Consider the following 17359-nt stretch of genomic DNA (forward strand, 5'->3'; position numbering starts at 1 on the left):
GCCTGACTCGGCAGCCCAGTCAGGACACCAGGCCAGTGGGAACCTGGGAGGCAGCTTCCCCCACAGGTGGCACCTCCAGGGAGACAGCCCACAGTAACTTCTGATGTAAGCACCCCAGCAGGACCTGGGGCCCCAGGTGAGGGACGGGAGGCCTGCCTCCAAACAGGGTTGAGCTAGAGCCACCTTTAAGGCCCTCCCCTCTCAGATGTTTGCTTAAATGGGCTATAGAAACAACAATGATCATTTATTAATTACTTACTCATGTGCATTATTTCACTGCATGCTGGCAGCCACAGGTGAAGAAACTGAGATTCAAAGAGGTAAAGTGACTCGCTCAAGGATGCGCGCGGACGGCAAGTGGAAGAACCGGGGTTCTCTCCCCCACAAAAAGCCCAGCTCTAAACCACTTGGCACAGAGCAGGCACTGAATGGGGTTCATTTCCCATCACCTCGCCCGTACCCCTGATACTGGTCCAGGTTTGACAGACACTCCACTCAGGCTCCCAGGCCTCACCAAGCAATCCCCCACCGGTCCAGACGCTCTCACCTTGGGTCCCTGGGTTCCACCCTCAGCTATAAAGGGGCTGGGACCACGTGATGCGGAGAGCCCTGGGCGAGAGACGGGGGCGGACTCTATTGACGCGCAAACGGCGATACCCGAAGCGTGCTGGCTTCCCTGCTCCGGCAGAGGGCGCCCTCTCCCTCCCGAGGGCTTCCCGGAGGAGGTGCCAATTCCTGGGTGCCTGGCGACGAAGGGTCTTGAATTCCTGCCTGCGAATTAAACATGATCCTTGGGAGATGGGGAGTTACAGAAAGTGCCTGAACTTTTCGGGGAATGTCAGAATCAGATCTAGATTTTTGCTGAATCATTTATTTTAATTATTTCTCAAATATAATTCCTGTAGATAAAAATGCACACCCAAGCCCAACATAAAGGTTAGAAATAAAAGCTAAAAGCATCACCTCACTCCCCAGTTCTTAGGAGCAACATTCTTTCTTCTTTCTTTTGTCTTTTTTCTCTTTCTTTCTTCTCTCACCATGTTGTCATTGTTTTAATTTTTATTAATATAACTGAATAATATACTTATGCTTCTATTTATTGTTAACAGTAACTGTTGACTCCCTGCTGTGTGATTTCATTAACCATCCTTCCCGCATTCTCCCAGTTTTTGTTTTTTATATTTATGTCTTTTGTTTTTCTATTGGTTGCTAATACAGCTCCCTGAGTATGGGGGATTTGGTTCCCCAAACCCCCACACACCAAAATTCCCCAATGCTCAAGTCCCTTGTGTAAATTGGCATAGTATTTGGATTTAATCTGTGCACACCCTCTGGAATACTTTAAATCATCTCTAGATTATTTATAATACCTCATACAATGTAAATGCTATGTAAATATTGTGTGTGTGTGTGTGTGTGTGTGTGTGCTCAGCAAATTCAAATTTTGCTTTTGGAGACTTTCTTGAAATTAAAAATACTGTATTTTCCATCTGAGGTTGGTTGAATCCAGATTCAGACCCAGCACATACGGAGGGTCCACTGTATCAGTTTGCATCTTAGTCTTAAGTATCTTTCTTCTTTAGATTGTATCTCTCGACTCTCTTCTGTATGAAATGAATGATTTCCCTTGATATCTCCTTCCCACTTCCGCCTTCCTGCACCAACTCAACTTTAACTTTTGCTTTGTTAAGATTTGTAGTGTGTACACTCTATCCTGCAAATATAATTCAGTTTGCCTGTATGTTTTTCTTAACATTGAAAGCCAATGACATTTATAACATTATAACTATGTGAATACTTTCACTGTAGAACCAGGGATTTGATAGACCTCACTGAGAGGGAGAAGGAATTTCCCAACACTATACACTCAGTTAGAATGAATAAATAAATATATATGTGTACGTTTATGTATATGTGTGTGTATATATATATAAACATGGATGTATCTCAAAGACAAAATGTTGAATTTTAAAAGCAAGAAAATGTTAATGAGGGAAACTGAGTGCCGGGTATGTGGAAACTGTACTAATCTTCCATTCTTTCTCTAATACTAAAACTCTTCTAAAAACTAGTTTACTTGAAAAAAATGGAAGCTGTACTGTGCTCCATATCACAGGAAAGCTATCAGGACCACAAATGGGGTAAGAGTTGAGACTGGAAGTCACCAATGACCACAATCAGTGTTCTAAAGAAATAACTTTTTTGAAGTGAGAAGACCTCCCACTATGGGATGTCCTCCCACTATAGATGGCAGAGATTTGGACCAGGGCCCCTAAGAACAAGTGAACTGTTATTATGATCCATTTAGATAGTGGAAATCTCCCACCACTGGGCAAAGAAAGAGGGAATGAAGGTACTATGGTGACCATGTGGCACAGAGGATAAAAGGACAATGGTAACTAATACAAATAGTGCTACCTCAAGCCAAGGACTGGTCTAAATCCTTAACCTGTATTAATTCTATATTTAGCCTCCTTTAATTTACTTTATAAATCTTTCCACCAGGTCTTTGAGGTAAGTACTGTTATTATCCCTACTTTACAGTTGAGGAAATAGGCACAGAGAGATTAAGTAACTTGCCCAAGGTTAGTAAGTTGGCGTAGGAACCCAGGCATTCTCACTCACTCCTGATATTCTAAAATGTCTCATTGTCATAAAAAATAATCAGGTTTTGCCCAGGTTTTAGCCCAATTCCCCTTATCGAATAGTTTGCTGATTCCTTCATTGATTTGTGACAGCATCTCTGATGTATACTTGGTCTTCACTAATGCATGGGTTTATTTCTGGATTCTCTGTTCTGTTCCATTGATCAGTTTGCCCTGACCAATATGCCATTGTTTCAATTCTATGATTTTGTGATAAATCTTGATATCTTAGGGGCAAGCCCCACCCCCAACTTGGTTCCTGTTTTTCATGATTGTCTTAGCTATCTGTATACCTTTATTCTTCCATACGAATCGTAGAACCATTTTTTCAAGTTCCCTGAAGAGTTCTGTTGGGATTTATACTAAAGTTTCATTTAATTTACAGATTAGAGTTATAACTGAATATTTAAAACACTGAGTCTTCTAATCTATAAATGTGATATATATCTCTCTATTCTTTCAGGTTTTCAATTAATTTTTGTGATTTTTCTCCATCAAAATAGCATACATTTTATTTATTTATTTGTTTTTTTGTTTGTTTTTATTGAAGTATGGTCAATTATGATGTATCAATTTCTGGTGACAGCACATTAAATAAATTATTCTATATTTCACAATTTTTGTTGTTTTTTTATATTAACTTTCCACTTTCATTGGTTATAGTACCGAAGAAAAGTAAGGCAATCATATTTCATTGACTGTGTATCCAGAAATTTTGCTGAACTCTCTTATTAATTGTAATAATTTTTCTATTGATTCTTTTTTAAGTGTATGTAACTCTATGATCATATGGTCTGAAAATAATAACAATTTCATCTTGTATTACATCAGAGTTATATTTCCCTTTTTATTTACATCTTTCTGGTAGTTGCATTATTTCTTATATATCATAATTCTTTTTCATATCTTATTCCATAGTTTAGAATTTCTAGTGCAAGATAAGAAAAAGAATCTTTTCCCCCTCTCTCAGGTGCTTCTTGCAGGGGCACATGGGAGCCACACAACATCACAGGCGATGTTAATCTTTATCACATGGTAAGATAACATTTTTCAGACTTCTCCACTGCAGAGTTACTGTTTTAAGAGTTTTAAGATGGAGAGAGGTAATATTTTGAAAGAATATTTAATAATGTGGAGAGAGTGTCATAATGTGATATTAAGCATAGGCAAAAAATGGAAGTAAATGCATCAAAATGTTAACAGTGGTTCTTTCTAAGTTGTTTCTTTTCCTCTCTTTTGCTTTTCTGAATTTTTTTTACTGTTCCACAACAAATATGTATGACTTGAAAACTTCTTAAGTTTAAAGAAACTATATATAATATCACCTCCATTTTATAAACAACACATGCAGACATATTTAATTCATAAAAAAGTTATAAGACTTTCATTAAAGGTTGATAGTTGAGGTTAGCACTGGGTAGTAATTTTTATTTCTTCATTTTAATTTTATGTATTTTTCCATTTTTTTTACAATAATCTTGTTGTACTTTTTTATTGGACCTCAAATACATTGAATCAGGTTTATTTTAATCACTGGGTATATAGGACACATTCTCATCACTGATCTATTCAAAGCCTCCCTTAAATTGTTTACGAATGTATGTATGTATTTGTTTCTTTTAATAATATAAAATGATCCATGGAATCACTGCCCAATATGAAAAATAAAACACTGATAAGAACTTGCATCCACTAGTCTGGTCTTCCCCAAAGTGAATTTGAATCCTGTGTTCACTGTTTTCTTGCTTTCCTTTTTAAGTAGTTTTATCACATTTATATCTATTTCCCAGAAGTATATCTTTTGTCTAGTATTCAATTTTTATAAAAAAGATACCATGTTGAGTGCGATATTTGGGGATATATGTTTATCATTCAAAATTAGATTGCTAAATTCCACCTACACTGTTGCATTTAACCATATTGCGTTCATTTTGACTGTTGTATAATACTTCATTGTATGTTATTCCAGAATGGCTGTGTCTGTTCTCTTGCCACTGATTTTGTGCTAACAGGAACATTCTTGTTTCTCCTGATGTGCATGATAAGAGTATCTCTTGACCATGGAGCTAGGAGTGGAATTGCTAGGTCATAGTTGTCTTAGTTGGGTCCCCTAAAGCAGAGCCTGAAACAAAAGGGATGCTGATAGTTTATTTGAGGAGTAGCACCAGGAAGCAGGAATGAGGTAACAGAGAGAGTGAAACAGGGAAAAAGGAAAACATAACATAAGAGAGCAATACTGAGGTCACTGTGAGGGGCTGGTTCGCAGAATTGTGAGCCTGAAGGATGGACAGCAGGGGCATTTATCTGCAGACTCCTGAGCCCCAAGGGTCAAGGGCTGCCCCTGGGATGTTAACTTCCCTACATTTCCAGGCTGTGCTTGTGGATGGACTGCATCCCCCAACCCCTGGTCACCCAGCAGAGAAAACCCCGGACAGAAAACAGAAACACATGCATCTTGTGCCAGGGTGGGACCTGTCAGCACCAGTGAGTCCTGAGCTGGGTGGCAGGGAGGGGGGCTGCAGCTGTGGCTTAAAGATGGGCTAAGAGGGTGTGACGCTGGCACCAGAGGTGGCTACGGGATAGACTAGGTGAGTGTAAGACTATTGCACACTGATGCCATCTGTGCTCCCAAGTGGTGCCAACTTTCTCTCCCATCAGCCATGTGCGAGAAACCCAGTGATGCCACATCCTAACAACTGCTATTTTCTAGCTCCTTAATGACCACTTTCTGATTTTTAGTAGCCTGCCTCTCTCTCTCCTTTTTCTGCCTTTCCCGCAATAAGTATGTGGTATTTGGGGCATATATTTCTTTTACATTTTGATGGGAAAACAAATCTTTTGTTTTTTTTCAATGAGTAATTTATCTGTTGAGAGTGTCAATTGCTGCAGAAGGGCCTGGAAATATAAAGACTAAGAAAGAACCCATCGCGAGGCCTGGAGGTGTTGGGGACTCTGGCAGGAGTGGCTGAGGCAAGGGACGGGGGAGGGGGAGGCTGAGCTGACCAATCCTCAGAGGGCTAAGAGTCAGGACAACAGAAGGAAACAAGCAGGAGGTTTGATAGCAAAAGGGAGGAGAGGATGGCATGCAGCTCCGTGTCCCGAGGCTTGATCCCATCTGAGGATGGACACCAATGGCTTACAGTCACCCCCAGAGCTCTGCTGAGGCTGCCAGGTGCCGCTGTCCTTGAGACCCCAGCCCGTGGGACCTCTTCTGGATACTTCTGCTCCTCTAACTCAAGGTCATCTCTGCAGCCACTAAGCACTGAGAACTCTGTAGCTGGGGATGCCGGTCAAGTTTACTGGGCACTGCTGGGGCATCTGGCAGAGCCCTCCCGAGACACCGCTGGATGTGGCTGTCCCTCTAAGTCCTCAACTGCAGCCAAAGGGACTGGATTTCTTGTGCTTCTGAGCTTCTAGCAGCTGAGGCGATGGCCAGGTGCTCCAGGGCTCCTGATCCCCATCCTGCAGGGTCTTGGACAGACATGGCCAGCAGTAAACCAGGGCAGTGGCCACTGAAGGTAGATACACCTGTGTTTATACAAAGCTGCTCAAGGCTGCTGATGGACACACACTGAATCGGTATGACTATGTATCACTGTTGATGTTGACCTTGAGCACCTGGCTGAGGTCGTGTTAGTCAGGTTTCTCCACTGAAAAGGTGCCCCCACCCCACTGTACTCTCAGGATGGACGTCACTCTGCAGCCCAGACTTCAGCGGTGAGGAGTTCTGCACCACCTCCTTTAGGGCGGAATATCTACATAAATTATGGAATCCCGCAAGGGAGATTTGTCTCTTCTTAATGATTTGTTTATATCATTTATTCAGTCATTTATTTATATCAGTGAGGACGCATGGATATTTATTGTATACCTTGGGTTGTAATCCAGTGCTACTTAATTTATTTCGTTGCTCCAGCTCTTCCAGCTTTGGCCCCTGGGAACGCTTTCAATCAGTTCCCGTGTCCCTTTGACATTTTGACATATGCCTATTTGTGTGTGTGTGTCGGAGGCGGTTATATTTGCTATCTCCTTGGAGACTTTTGATGTCAGATATCAGATGCAACTGAGACTCAGACTGACCCCCCTGCCCACCCCTTCGCTCACCTCAGCCGCTTGCTCCTGGGTTTCCACACCCCATGCCCTGGCTGCCCCTCTGGCCGTGGGGGACCTCAGAGCTGCTGGACACACTGAACTTTGGACCCTGCCCTTTCCTCCCTCCCCAGCTACTGTCCTGCAGAAACAATGCCCTTTCCCCTGGCTGTGTCTGTCTGCCAGTTCCAGCTGCAGAAAAGCTTTGTAACCATAGGGACGTAACTGCTGTCCTCAGTGTGTACGAATAAACTTATTTAAAGGACGAAAAAAAGTAAAACTTCTGCCTCTCTATTGTCTTTGAAACCTGCCTTATCTTATCCATTCCTAGGCTTCACTAAATGTCCTTTTGCCTGAAACTGTTTTTATCACCCACCCTCCCAGCTGGTCAGAGTAGCATGGAAGTCTTTGGAATCAACCAAATGCGGATTCCAATCCTAGTGGCCCTGGACAGTCACTTGACCTCTCAAAGCCTCAGTTTTCTCATCTTAAAAAAAGAGACAAAGATAGCCTCCAAATAGCTGCCACTGAAAGAGCACCACTGTGTGTATGAGGTGATAACTTTAAAAATGCACCTAATATGCCTAACACACATAGTAGGTGCTCAATTAACAGAAGCTAGTATCACTGTTAGTAGTTAGAATGGCCCTGTGTCTCCCTCTCCCCAGTCTGCCCCACAAATCCATCCTCCACTCTAAAGCTCAGACATGACAATGACACTCTTCCACTCACAATCCTTCCAGAATCCAGAATCCAGAACCCCCCTGGGATTCGAGATCTTATAGATCTTGCCCTGCTTTATGCCCTGAACTCATCTTCCTCTCAACCCAAATCCCACCAGACTACTTACTGTTCCCCAAACAGATCTTGTACTTCACACCACCTTGACTTTGCCTGTGCTATTCACTCTGCCCACAGTACTCTTCCAGGCTTTCTCTGCCTGGAGACTCCCAGGTTGGCATTTCTGTTCTCAGTGACAAAAACCAAGCAACAGACCAGGTGGCGCTTGTGGCTCCTTCCTCCCTTACAGCACCTCCTTCGCACTGTGATTATTTGCTGTCACATCTGCCCCACCCTCCACCCTTCATGGACCAGGCTGCCCAATGATCAGGGTCCTGTTTTATCAGACTGGGTGGTAAGGAGGGAAGGGCATGGATTGAGTCCCGCAAACCTGGATCTGCATTTGGACCCTGGCTCTGCAGCTTATCAGCCCTGTGGCCTCAAGCGAATTCTCTAACCTCTTTGAGCCTCATTTTCCTTACTCATAAAATGATGATGATAATGGTAGTCATTTCATAAAAATGTTGTAAGGATTTCAGTAGATAATCCATGTGAAGCTCTTTGCATAATGCCCAGCACACAGAAAATGCTGAATACATGGTCCCTTTCTCTCTTCTTAGTAATATCAGGCAGCCAGGAGTTGCCTGCTCGGCCCAGCTCTGTTTATTGATGGATTCAAGGCTAAAAATAGAACTGCAGCCTTGGGGAGTAGGTACTTTCAGAGCCAGGAATTGATGCCCTTGGTATAGTGGATGGAGAAGGAGCCTGCTTCCCTCCAGGGCCTGCTCAGAGAAATACAAATCTCGGTGCCTCTGGCCTTTCTTTGTATTTCCAGGGCAGGCACATGGAGCCCTGGCGGCCAAGCTTTCCCAGCAGAGAGCCCTGCAGTCTGACAAACTGGCTTCTAACTCCAGCCCTGCCATTCACTGCCTCTGTGACCTTGGGATGGCAGCTTTCCCTCTCTGAGGATCATGATTACTCCTAGCCTGGGAAACTGACAATGGTAATAACATTGTTTGTCATAACAAACAGCTTACATGCACAGAGACCTTGAGGCTGATGACCAGCTCTAGGACTCTGGGTAATGAGGTCCCCTCTCTGAGCCTCTGTTTCCGTATCTCTGAAATAGGCACAGTAGCTCTGACCTTACCAGGCTGTCGTGAGGGGCCCTGGACAGCAGTCCCTGATGGCAGTAGTACCTGATGGGAACCTGAGTTATTTAATGGTGCATCTCCCTGCCTGAGAGTGCAAGGAGCCAAGACAGAAATTTATTTGAGCTGTTTGTAGCTATTGATTCACCAGCCGTATAAAATGCAAAGAAATGCGTCCAACAGAAAAACACCTCTTGTCTATTGTGGCTAACAGGCTGGCTGTGCCAGCGGATAGACCACATCTGTGCAATCGGCTTCCCCTGCTGTCAGTTCAGTGCTCCGGGTGAGTTGTCTTGTCTCCCAGAACAAGATGCTGATTGAACTAAAGCAGATCCAGAATTGTGGGCAGGAACCCTCATTTTCCCTTCAGTGGTGGTCTTAACAATGAAGTCAAGGGCCTACATCTGGCTTCCAGGGGCACTGAGCCTGCCTCCTTCCCAAAGATACAGACATACAGGGCTTGGCTGACCCACAACTTCCAGGCCATACACTTGGATTACTTCTTCCCTTCTCTTCCTGAAACAGGTCAGGTCAGGCTGCAGTCCCTGACTTAGTTTTCTGACTACAAGATGGATACAGAACTGCGTGACAATGACATTAACAAAAGTACACAATCCCATCACCTTGCAGTCCTCAAGGCAAGAGGATAGTACAGCAGTCCCTGCAAAACATCAAGACCCTGGGGCCAGGGCATCACATGCGAAGGTTTACTTGCCAGCCACCCACAATCTGCACACCCAAGAAAAGGAGAAAATCTCATTCTTCTGCGTGAAAGAAAGAAGACTGGACCGTCATCTGAGGTGACTGCAAGCCCTGTAGGACTGGTCCCACTAGCGGGGCACTGATCCAGCAGCAGCTGAGATGAGAGTTCGAACTCTAGATTCTCACTCTCCTGGGTTTGGATCTCAGCTCTACCACTGGGGAGCCCTGGGCCAGTCTCTTAACCTCTCAGCTCCTTGGTTTCCTTGGTGTGTATATTGATTTGTTTGTCTGCACATTCACAGTACTCTTGCTATCTGACAATGGAGTCTACTCTGGCCAATTTAAGTAGAAAGAGAATTTACTTAGGAATGTTAGGCTCACTGGATGGTGGGAAACTGGACTCTAGATGCAGCTTTCAGGAACATCTCCAAGAAGCACACTGCAGAACTGGACTGCTGGGGGAGTTGCTGCTGCTGTCACAGACCCCAGAACTGATCGTCCTTGGCCACCACCCAGGCCAGCAAAAGGTGTGCCCTATAGGCAGCTGTTCCCACACACAGCCCACCTCCCAGCTGGTATCTCAGAGGGGTAAGTGTGATTGGAGGAAAGTAGGTCACACACCTGCACCCTGCAAGGGAGGCTGGCTTCTGCTTTGGGAAGGCAGAACTTAAGATACAAGGGATAATCAAAAAGTAGAAAGATTTTTTGAACTGTTAGAGAGTGATGAATGATAAACATTTTTTCTTGTCTGTGAACTCCATGAGGCAGGTATCTGGAATGACTTGTTCACCTCTGTATCCCCAGCACCTAACATGGAGCCTGTGATGAATAAACAGATAAATAAAATGTGGGTAATGAAGAACCACCTGCACTTTGAGACTACTGGCGTCTCTCAAGGAGCCACAGCTTCATGCCTTTGGAAAAGTTGCTCCTTCTTAGTGGAATGCCTGTTCCTCCACAGCCCCTTGCCTGATGGTGAAGTTGTCTTCATCTTTCATTTCTCAGTTTTGACTCACCTCTTCCTGGAGGCCTTCCTTGATGTACAGCTCCATCCTTACCACTGCCATTGTCACCACCATCACCACCCTGGGGATGCCCTGGGCAGCTGGTTTAGCAAGGTGATTAAGAAAGCAAACTCTACAGCCTAACTGGCTGATTTCAAATACTGGCTTCGGCTCTTACCAGCTGTCGGAGATTATATTAGTCTTGTAATCATTCTGAGGATCATTCTCCTTGTCTGTAAAATGGGGGAAATAATAGTATTTATGTCACAGAGTTGTTGTGAGGGTTAAATGAGATAGTGTATGCAAATTCTTAGAGCGGGGCTTGGCACAGAGAGACAGCTCAATCCACCGCTGGTGCTGGTACAATCCTTACCGTTCTAGCACCTTCCGGGGCAACACTGAGGTTGTTTTCATGTCTGTATCCCCAACTTAACTGAGACCTTCTGGAAATCAGGAACTGAAGCGTCTTTTACTCACCCGCCCCGTACCTCCCCATGCGCCTGTCTGACACACAGTGTTTGATGGATAAATAATTAGCTCAATCAAAGAAATTACAAACACAAAGACTGACAGATAAAACACTTAGAGTCTGTCTATTAGGAAAACAACTACATTATGTAAAGATTTCATACCCAGAAATAAAAAAGATCTAAGTTGCTAAGAGAAATCCAGACAAAGGTCATAAGCAGACAGTTCAGGTGAGGAAATAGAAATAGTAAATAAACATAGAAGAATATTCAATCTTCAGTAGGAGAAATAAAAATGATACCAATGAAAGCAACAATAACACTGAATACAGAATTGGATACGGAATTATTTATAACACTGAAAAATGTCCAATAGCAGAAGAATGGTTACATAAATAATGATACATTGATTCAATGGCGCAGTGTTCCACCATTAAATAATCATGAAAATGTGGAAACAAGTGCTTATGATATGGTAAGTTTACAAGCAGACTGCAAAATTAAATTTAAAGCATGATCAAAAGTGCAAAATGTTCATCTGGACTTGATGAAAGCTTGGCAGAAGCTTTCTGAAATTTCAAGAAAATGAAAACTATTGCCTTGATAAAAAAAGAGAAACTTTACTGAGTACCCACCATACTCCAGACACTATGCCAAGGGCTTCCACATACATGATCTCACTTAATTCCCCAGCTGTCCCTAAATCCTCATAAGGTAGGCATTGTTCCCTTTTATAGGTTAGGAACTAAGGCAAGAGAAGGGCAACAGCCTGCCTGAGGCAGCAGATCCAGGAATTGGCAAAGAGGAATGCCAAGCCTGGTGTGCTGGACTGCAAGCCCAGGCCTCTTTCCAGCACATCAGATGTGTAAGATGGATGGGGTCCAGTGGCTTTTCTTTCTTTTTAAACATTGCCTTTAGTGCTGTTTAAATGTCATTTGTGCAATCAAAACACAATTAAAAGAACAACCGAAGCTGTCTCAAGAAAGCAGCTTAGCCCTGGTCCCTCTAGAGAGCTCCACGGACCAGTGCCCCACCCTGCCAATGGCCGATACCATGGTTCTGCCCAAACAATATCAAGAAACAACCTGGCTGAATCTTCCCTCTCTCATCATTGGATTAAAAACCCCTGGGAATTAGAAAGAGAAGAACAAACCAAACCTAAAGTCAGCAGAAGGAAGGAAATAATAAAGATCAGAGAGGAAATAAATAAAATAGAGATTAAAAAATAGAAAAAAAATCAATAAAACCAAGAGCTGGTTTTATGAAAGAGTAAATAAAATTGACAAATTTCTGGCCAGGCTCACCAAGAAGAAAAGAGAGAGGATCCAAATAAAATAAAAAATGTAAGAGGAGAAATAACAACAAATACTACAGGTATACCAAAAAAAAAAAAAAAAAAACATTAGAGAATACTATGAACAATTATATGCCAACAAATTTGACAACCTAGAAGAAATGGACACGTTTTTAGAAACACACAGTCCATCAAAACTGAGTCGAGGAGAAATAGATCATTTGAACAGACCAATCATTAGAAGTAAAATAAAATCTGTAATTAAAAAAAATAAAATAAAATAAAAAAAACCTCCCTACAAACAAAAATCCAGGACTGGATAGCGTCACTGGGGAATTCTACTAAACACACCAAGAAGAACTTACACCAATTCTTCTCAAACTGTTCCAAAAGATTGAAGAGGAGGGACTACTCCCCAAGTCATTCTATGAAGCCACCATCATCACCTTGATACCAAAACCAGACAAAGATACTAACAAAAAAGAAAATTGCAGGCCAATATCTTTGATGAATATAGATGCAAAAACTCTCAACAAAATATTAGCAAACAGAATCCAACAACACATAAAAAAGATCACACACTATGATCAAGTTGGATTTATCCCAGGGTCACAAGGATAGTTCCACATAGGCAGATCAATAATGTGATACACCACATCAACAAAAGAAAGGACAAAATCCACATGATCATCTCAATAGATGCAAAAAAAGCATTTGATAAAATTCAACATCCATTAATGATACAAACTCTTACCAAAGTGGGTATAGAGAGAAGATATCTCAACATAATAAAAATTATTTATGACAAACCCACAGCCAACATAATACTCAATGGTGAAAGTCGAAAGCCTTCCCACTAAAATCTGGAACAAAGATGTCCACTCTCACCACTTCTATTCAACATAGTATTGGAAGGCCTAGCCACAGCAATCAGACAAGAAAAGGAAATAAAAGGGATCCAAGCTGGAAGGAAAGAGGTAAAATTGTCACTATATGCAGATGACATGATACTGTATATAGAAAAACCTAAGGACCCCACACAAAAATTATTAGAACTGAAAACAAATTCGGTAAGGTAGCAGGATACAAGATTAACATACAGAAATCTGTTGCATTTCTTTACATTAACAATGAAATATTGGGGGGGATGAAAAAAAATCCCTTTTAAAATCACATCAAAAAATAAATAAATAAAATATTTAGGAATAAACCTGACCAAGAAGGTGAAAGACTTACATGCTGAGAAATCTAAAACATTGATAAAGGAAATTGGACATACAGGTTGCAAATGGTGTGACTGACAAAGGCTTAATTTCCAGAATATACAAACAGCTCATATAATTCAATAACAACAACAACAAAAACCCCAAACAACCCAGTCAAAAAATAGGCAGAAGACCTAAACAGATATTTCTCTAAAGAAGACATACAAATAGCCAATAGGCACATGAAAAGATGTTCAACATAGATAATTATTAGAGAAATGCAAAACAAAACCACAATGAGGTATCACCTCACGCTGGTCAAAATGGCCATCACTAAAAAGTCCACAAATGACAAATGCTAGAGAGGCTGTGGAGCAAAGGGAACTCTCCTACACTGTTGGTGGGAATGCAATTTGGTGCAGCCACTATGGAAAACAGTATGAAGATTCCTTTAAAAACTAAAAATAGACTTACCATATGATCCATCAATCCCACTCCTGGCATATATCCAGAGAAAACTCTAATTCGAAAAGATACATGCACCCCAACGTTCACAGCAGCACTATTTACAATAGCCAAGACATGGAAGCAACCTATATGTCCATCCATAGAGGACTGGAAAAAGAAGCTGTGATATATTTATACAATGGAATACTACTCAGCCATAAAAAAGAATAAAATAATGTCATTTGCAGCAACATGGATGGACCTGGAGATCATCATACTAAGTGAAGGAAGCCAGAAAGAGAAAGAAAAATACCATATGATTATCACTTACATGTGGAATCTAAAAAAAAAAAGAAGAAGAAGAAAGACATAAATGAACTTATTTACGAAACAGAAAGAGACTCACAGACATAGAAAACAAACTTATAGTTACCAAGGGGAAAGGAGGGGAATAAATTAGGAGTTTGGTATTAGCAGATACAAACTACTATATATAAAAAAGGTAAACAATAACATCCTACTGTATAGCACAGGGAACTATATTCAGTACCTTGTAATAACCCTATAATGAAAAAGAATATATGTATATATGTATGTGAATCACTATGCTGTACACCAGAAACTAACACAACATTGTAAATCAACTATACTTCAATAAAAATAAATAAATAAATAAAACTGGGGAGGCACCTGGCATTTCGTCACTAAGATCCCCCTTCCATCCCAGAGTACCCAGGAACTCTGGGTACCCCTGCAAGGGGGATCCTGGTACTACTGTCAGGATTTCAAAAGACCAAATGGAAACTGCTTTTACCCTGAACAAAGCCTCATGGGCTGCTGAAGCGCCCAGTGTCTCTCTTTGGATGGAATCAGAACATGGGGAGAAGGATCACAATGTGTCCTGACCCTGCACCAGGAGGAAAGGTGCAGAGCCCTAGAGTATTTGACAGAGGTGTGGAACCTCAGCTGGGGAGTCAGGGATATCTCCTGGGGGAGGTAACTTTTTCAACTGAGATCTGGAAGATGCATAGGAGTCAGCCAGGAAAAGAGCAGAAAGAAGGGGGAGAAGCATGAGTAAAAGTGCCAAGGCAGGAGAGATCTTGGGCTTTCAAGGAAATGAAATGAAAGAGATCACAGTAGACAGAGTGGTGGGCATTGAAAATGAAGCCAGAGAGTTCAACAAAGGCCAGCCCTACAGAGCTCATGGACACAATGGGCAACCACTGAAGAGGAGAGAAGGGAAGGTATTCTTGATATGGTTAGAATGCCTGGTTTGAAAATAATAAAGTTAGTTCTTTCCCACCTCTCTTCTCAAAAGCAACAAAGAGGGGGAAAATGAAAAGGCCATCTTTGAGGAAACCAGGAGAAAACTGAAATGGAATCACAATTAAGTGGAAAAGCAGATAAAAGCAGGAAAGCACACAAAGGAGTTCAGAAGGAAGTAAAGAATTCCTATCTCAGAGTGAGATGGTGAGGGGCAGCCCCATGAAGGAAATGGCATGCATGGGGTGGGTAGAGGCCAGAATCAGGAGATTCCCTGGACCTTTTTGGGTTTTGTGTAGTAGAGGAGTTGAGGCTGAATCAAGAATCACACACAGACAAATGAGATTGAGGGGAGGAGAGGGACACTGAACTATGGAAAGCCCTATCAACATTAGCAATGAGGTAAAGGCTCAAAGAAGTCATATACACCCCAGAGTCATAAGAATAACTCCTGCTATCCTGAAACAGCTCTGCCCACCCCTGACATGAACCTCTTGCAAATATCTGGTCCATGGAAAATTTGTATCACTCAAATATTAGCAATCAACAACGGACCATCTCAGGTTTGGTACACAGATACAAGAAACAACAATAAGAGGACAAGAACAAGCAAAGAAATTAAACAAAGAACCAAATAAACAAAAACCAAAGAACGTTCACCAGAATCAAAACAAAACAAAAAGCCTCAATCAAGCATTTATTTCTACAAAATAAGAGTACAGAGAAGAAATACAAGAGCCCATGGACACAATAAATAACAAGATGACAAAAGGAAATGAAACAAGCTGTTAGGGTTCAGGGAAATCACAATATCAGAGAAGTGAAAGTCGCAAAAAAGTGAACAGACTCTGCTGAAACTTAATAAGGGACAGAGGGGATAGAAATAAAAACAAGTAAGAAAAACAAAGTGAAAGCCTTTTTTTTTAAATTTAACTGATGACAGAAAAATGACAAAGAGAAACCATATGCATGTAACAGAAGAAGTAAACCAAAATAATGGCATCAAACAATGATTACAAGACAGAATTCAAGAAAATGTCTTAGAAAAAAAGGAGACCTTGAAAAGTTAATGAGACCCAGGAAAACTGACTGGTATATGATCAGTACCAGATATATTCTAATAAAGTGGCGAGATTCCCAAGTTAAGAAAGAATCCTTTGGAGGGAGGAGGGTATAACTTAGTGGTAGAGCAATTGTTTAGCATGCATGAGGTCCTGAGTTCAATCTCCAGTATATCCAGTAAAAAAAAAAAAGAATGAACTTAATTACCTCCCCAACAAAAAAAAATTTTAAAAAGAAAATTTGCAAAGGTTAACCACTATCTATAAAAATAGATTTAAAAATTTCTTCTGTATAGCACAGGGAATTATATTCAATATCTTGTAATAACCTTTAATTAAAAAGAATATGAAAACGAGTATATGTATGTATATGCATGACTGAGACATTGTGCTGTATACCAGAAATTGACACACTGTAACTGACTGTACTTCAATTTAAAAAAAAATCCTTTGGGCAACTCCACAAAAGGGAACAAGTCACTTGCAAGGCGGGGACACCAGGTGCTTCGTGGCCACATCCAGCATTAGAATTCAATAGAGCAACACCTACCACATCAGCAAGGAGAGAACGTGTGACTCAAGAATTTTATTTTCAGCCAAACTGTTGATCAAATATAAAGGCAGAAGACAACATTTTTTGAACATGTGTGGGAGTTTGGAGGCTGACAACAGCACCATCTAGATTTGTTGGAAGAATGGGACTTTTGTGTGTGTGTGTGTGTGTGTGTGTGTGTGTTTGTGTGTTTGTGTGTGTGTGTGTGTGTGTGTGACTTAGAGACTTAGTCAGTGTTCATTTATGTGTTTATTCAACAGGCACTTAAAGACCGTGGTATGTGTTGGGCTGTGTGTTCCAGACTATAGATGAGTCTTACGCCAAGTGCTAGAGAGAGTGGGAGGGAAGCATCCTTGGGGAGGTAAGCTGGGCTTTGAAAGATGAGCGGGAGTTCTTGAAAGGAAGGGTATCCCAGGCAGAAAGAAGAGCATTGTGCAAAGACAGGCAAGCATAAAGGCATAGAGCAAACATTCTAAAATGCAATTCAAGATATCATCAAGGGTGTGTTCTAAAAGGTACCCTTTAGAATAAGATGAGTGGGGGACCCTGAAGACTTAGGATTGGGAAAGGGGAAGAGGACTTGAATGCTGGGTTGCTTTTTGTTGTTGTTGTTAAGACTTAAACTTTATCCCATAGGCAATGTGGAGTCCTGGAATGTTTGCAGAATGAAAATCACTGTTTAGTTGCAAGATGAAAAA

At 41.6% G+C, this 17359-nt stretch overlaps 1 protein-coding gene across 2 annotated transcripts in view; it reads right to left on the minus strand.

Annotated features, from left to right (window-relative positions):
* Positions 1-17359, minus strand: part of SPOCD1 (SPOC domain containing 1) — a 65598-nt gene that overhangs the window by 20917 nt on the left and 27322 nt on the right. Inside the window, exons 2-3 of one of the 2 annotated variants that reach the window (XM_032495788.1) lie at positions 10550-10604; positions 260-771 (exon numbers count right to left, since the gene is read on the minus strand). In XM_032495788.1, coding sequence (XP_032351679.1) covers positions 260-269 — 10 coding nt within the window. In that variant the 5' untranslated portion in view covers positions 270-771; positions 10550-10604. Of the gene's footprint in view, positions 1-259; positions 772-10549; positions 10605-17359 lie in introns of those variants that run through there. The other variant, XM_032495787.1, reaches the window with a different exon arrangement.

The sequence above is a fragment of the Camelus ferus genome, chromosome 13, assembly GCF_009834535.1.
Source record: "Camelus ferus isolate YT-003-E chromosome 13, BCGSAC_Cfer_1.0, whole genome shotgun sequence".
Taxonomy (NCBI): domain Eukaryota; kingdom Metazoa; phylum Chordata; class Mammalia; order Artiodactyla; family Camelidae; genus Camelus; species Camelus ferus.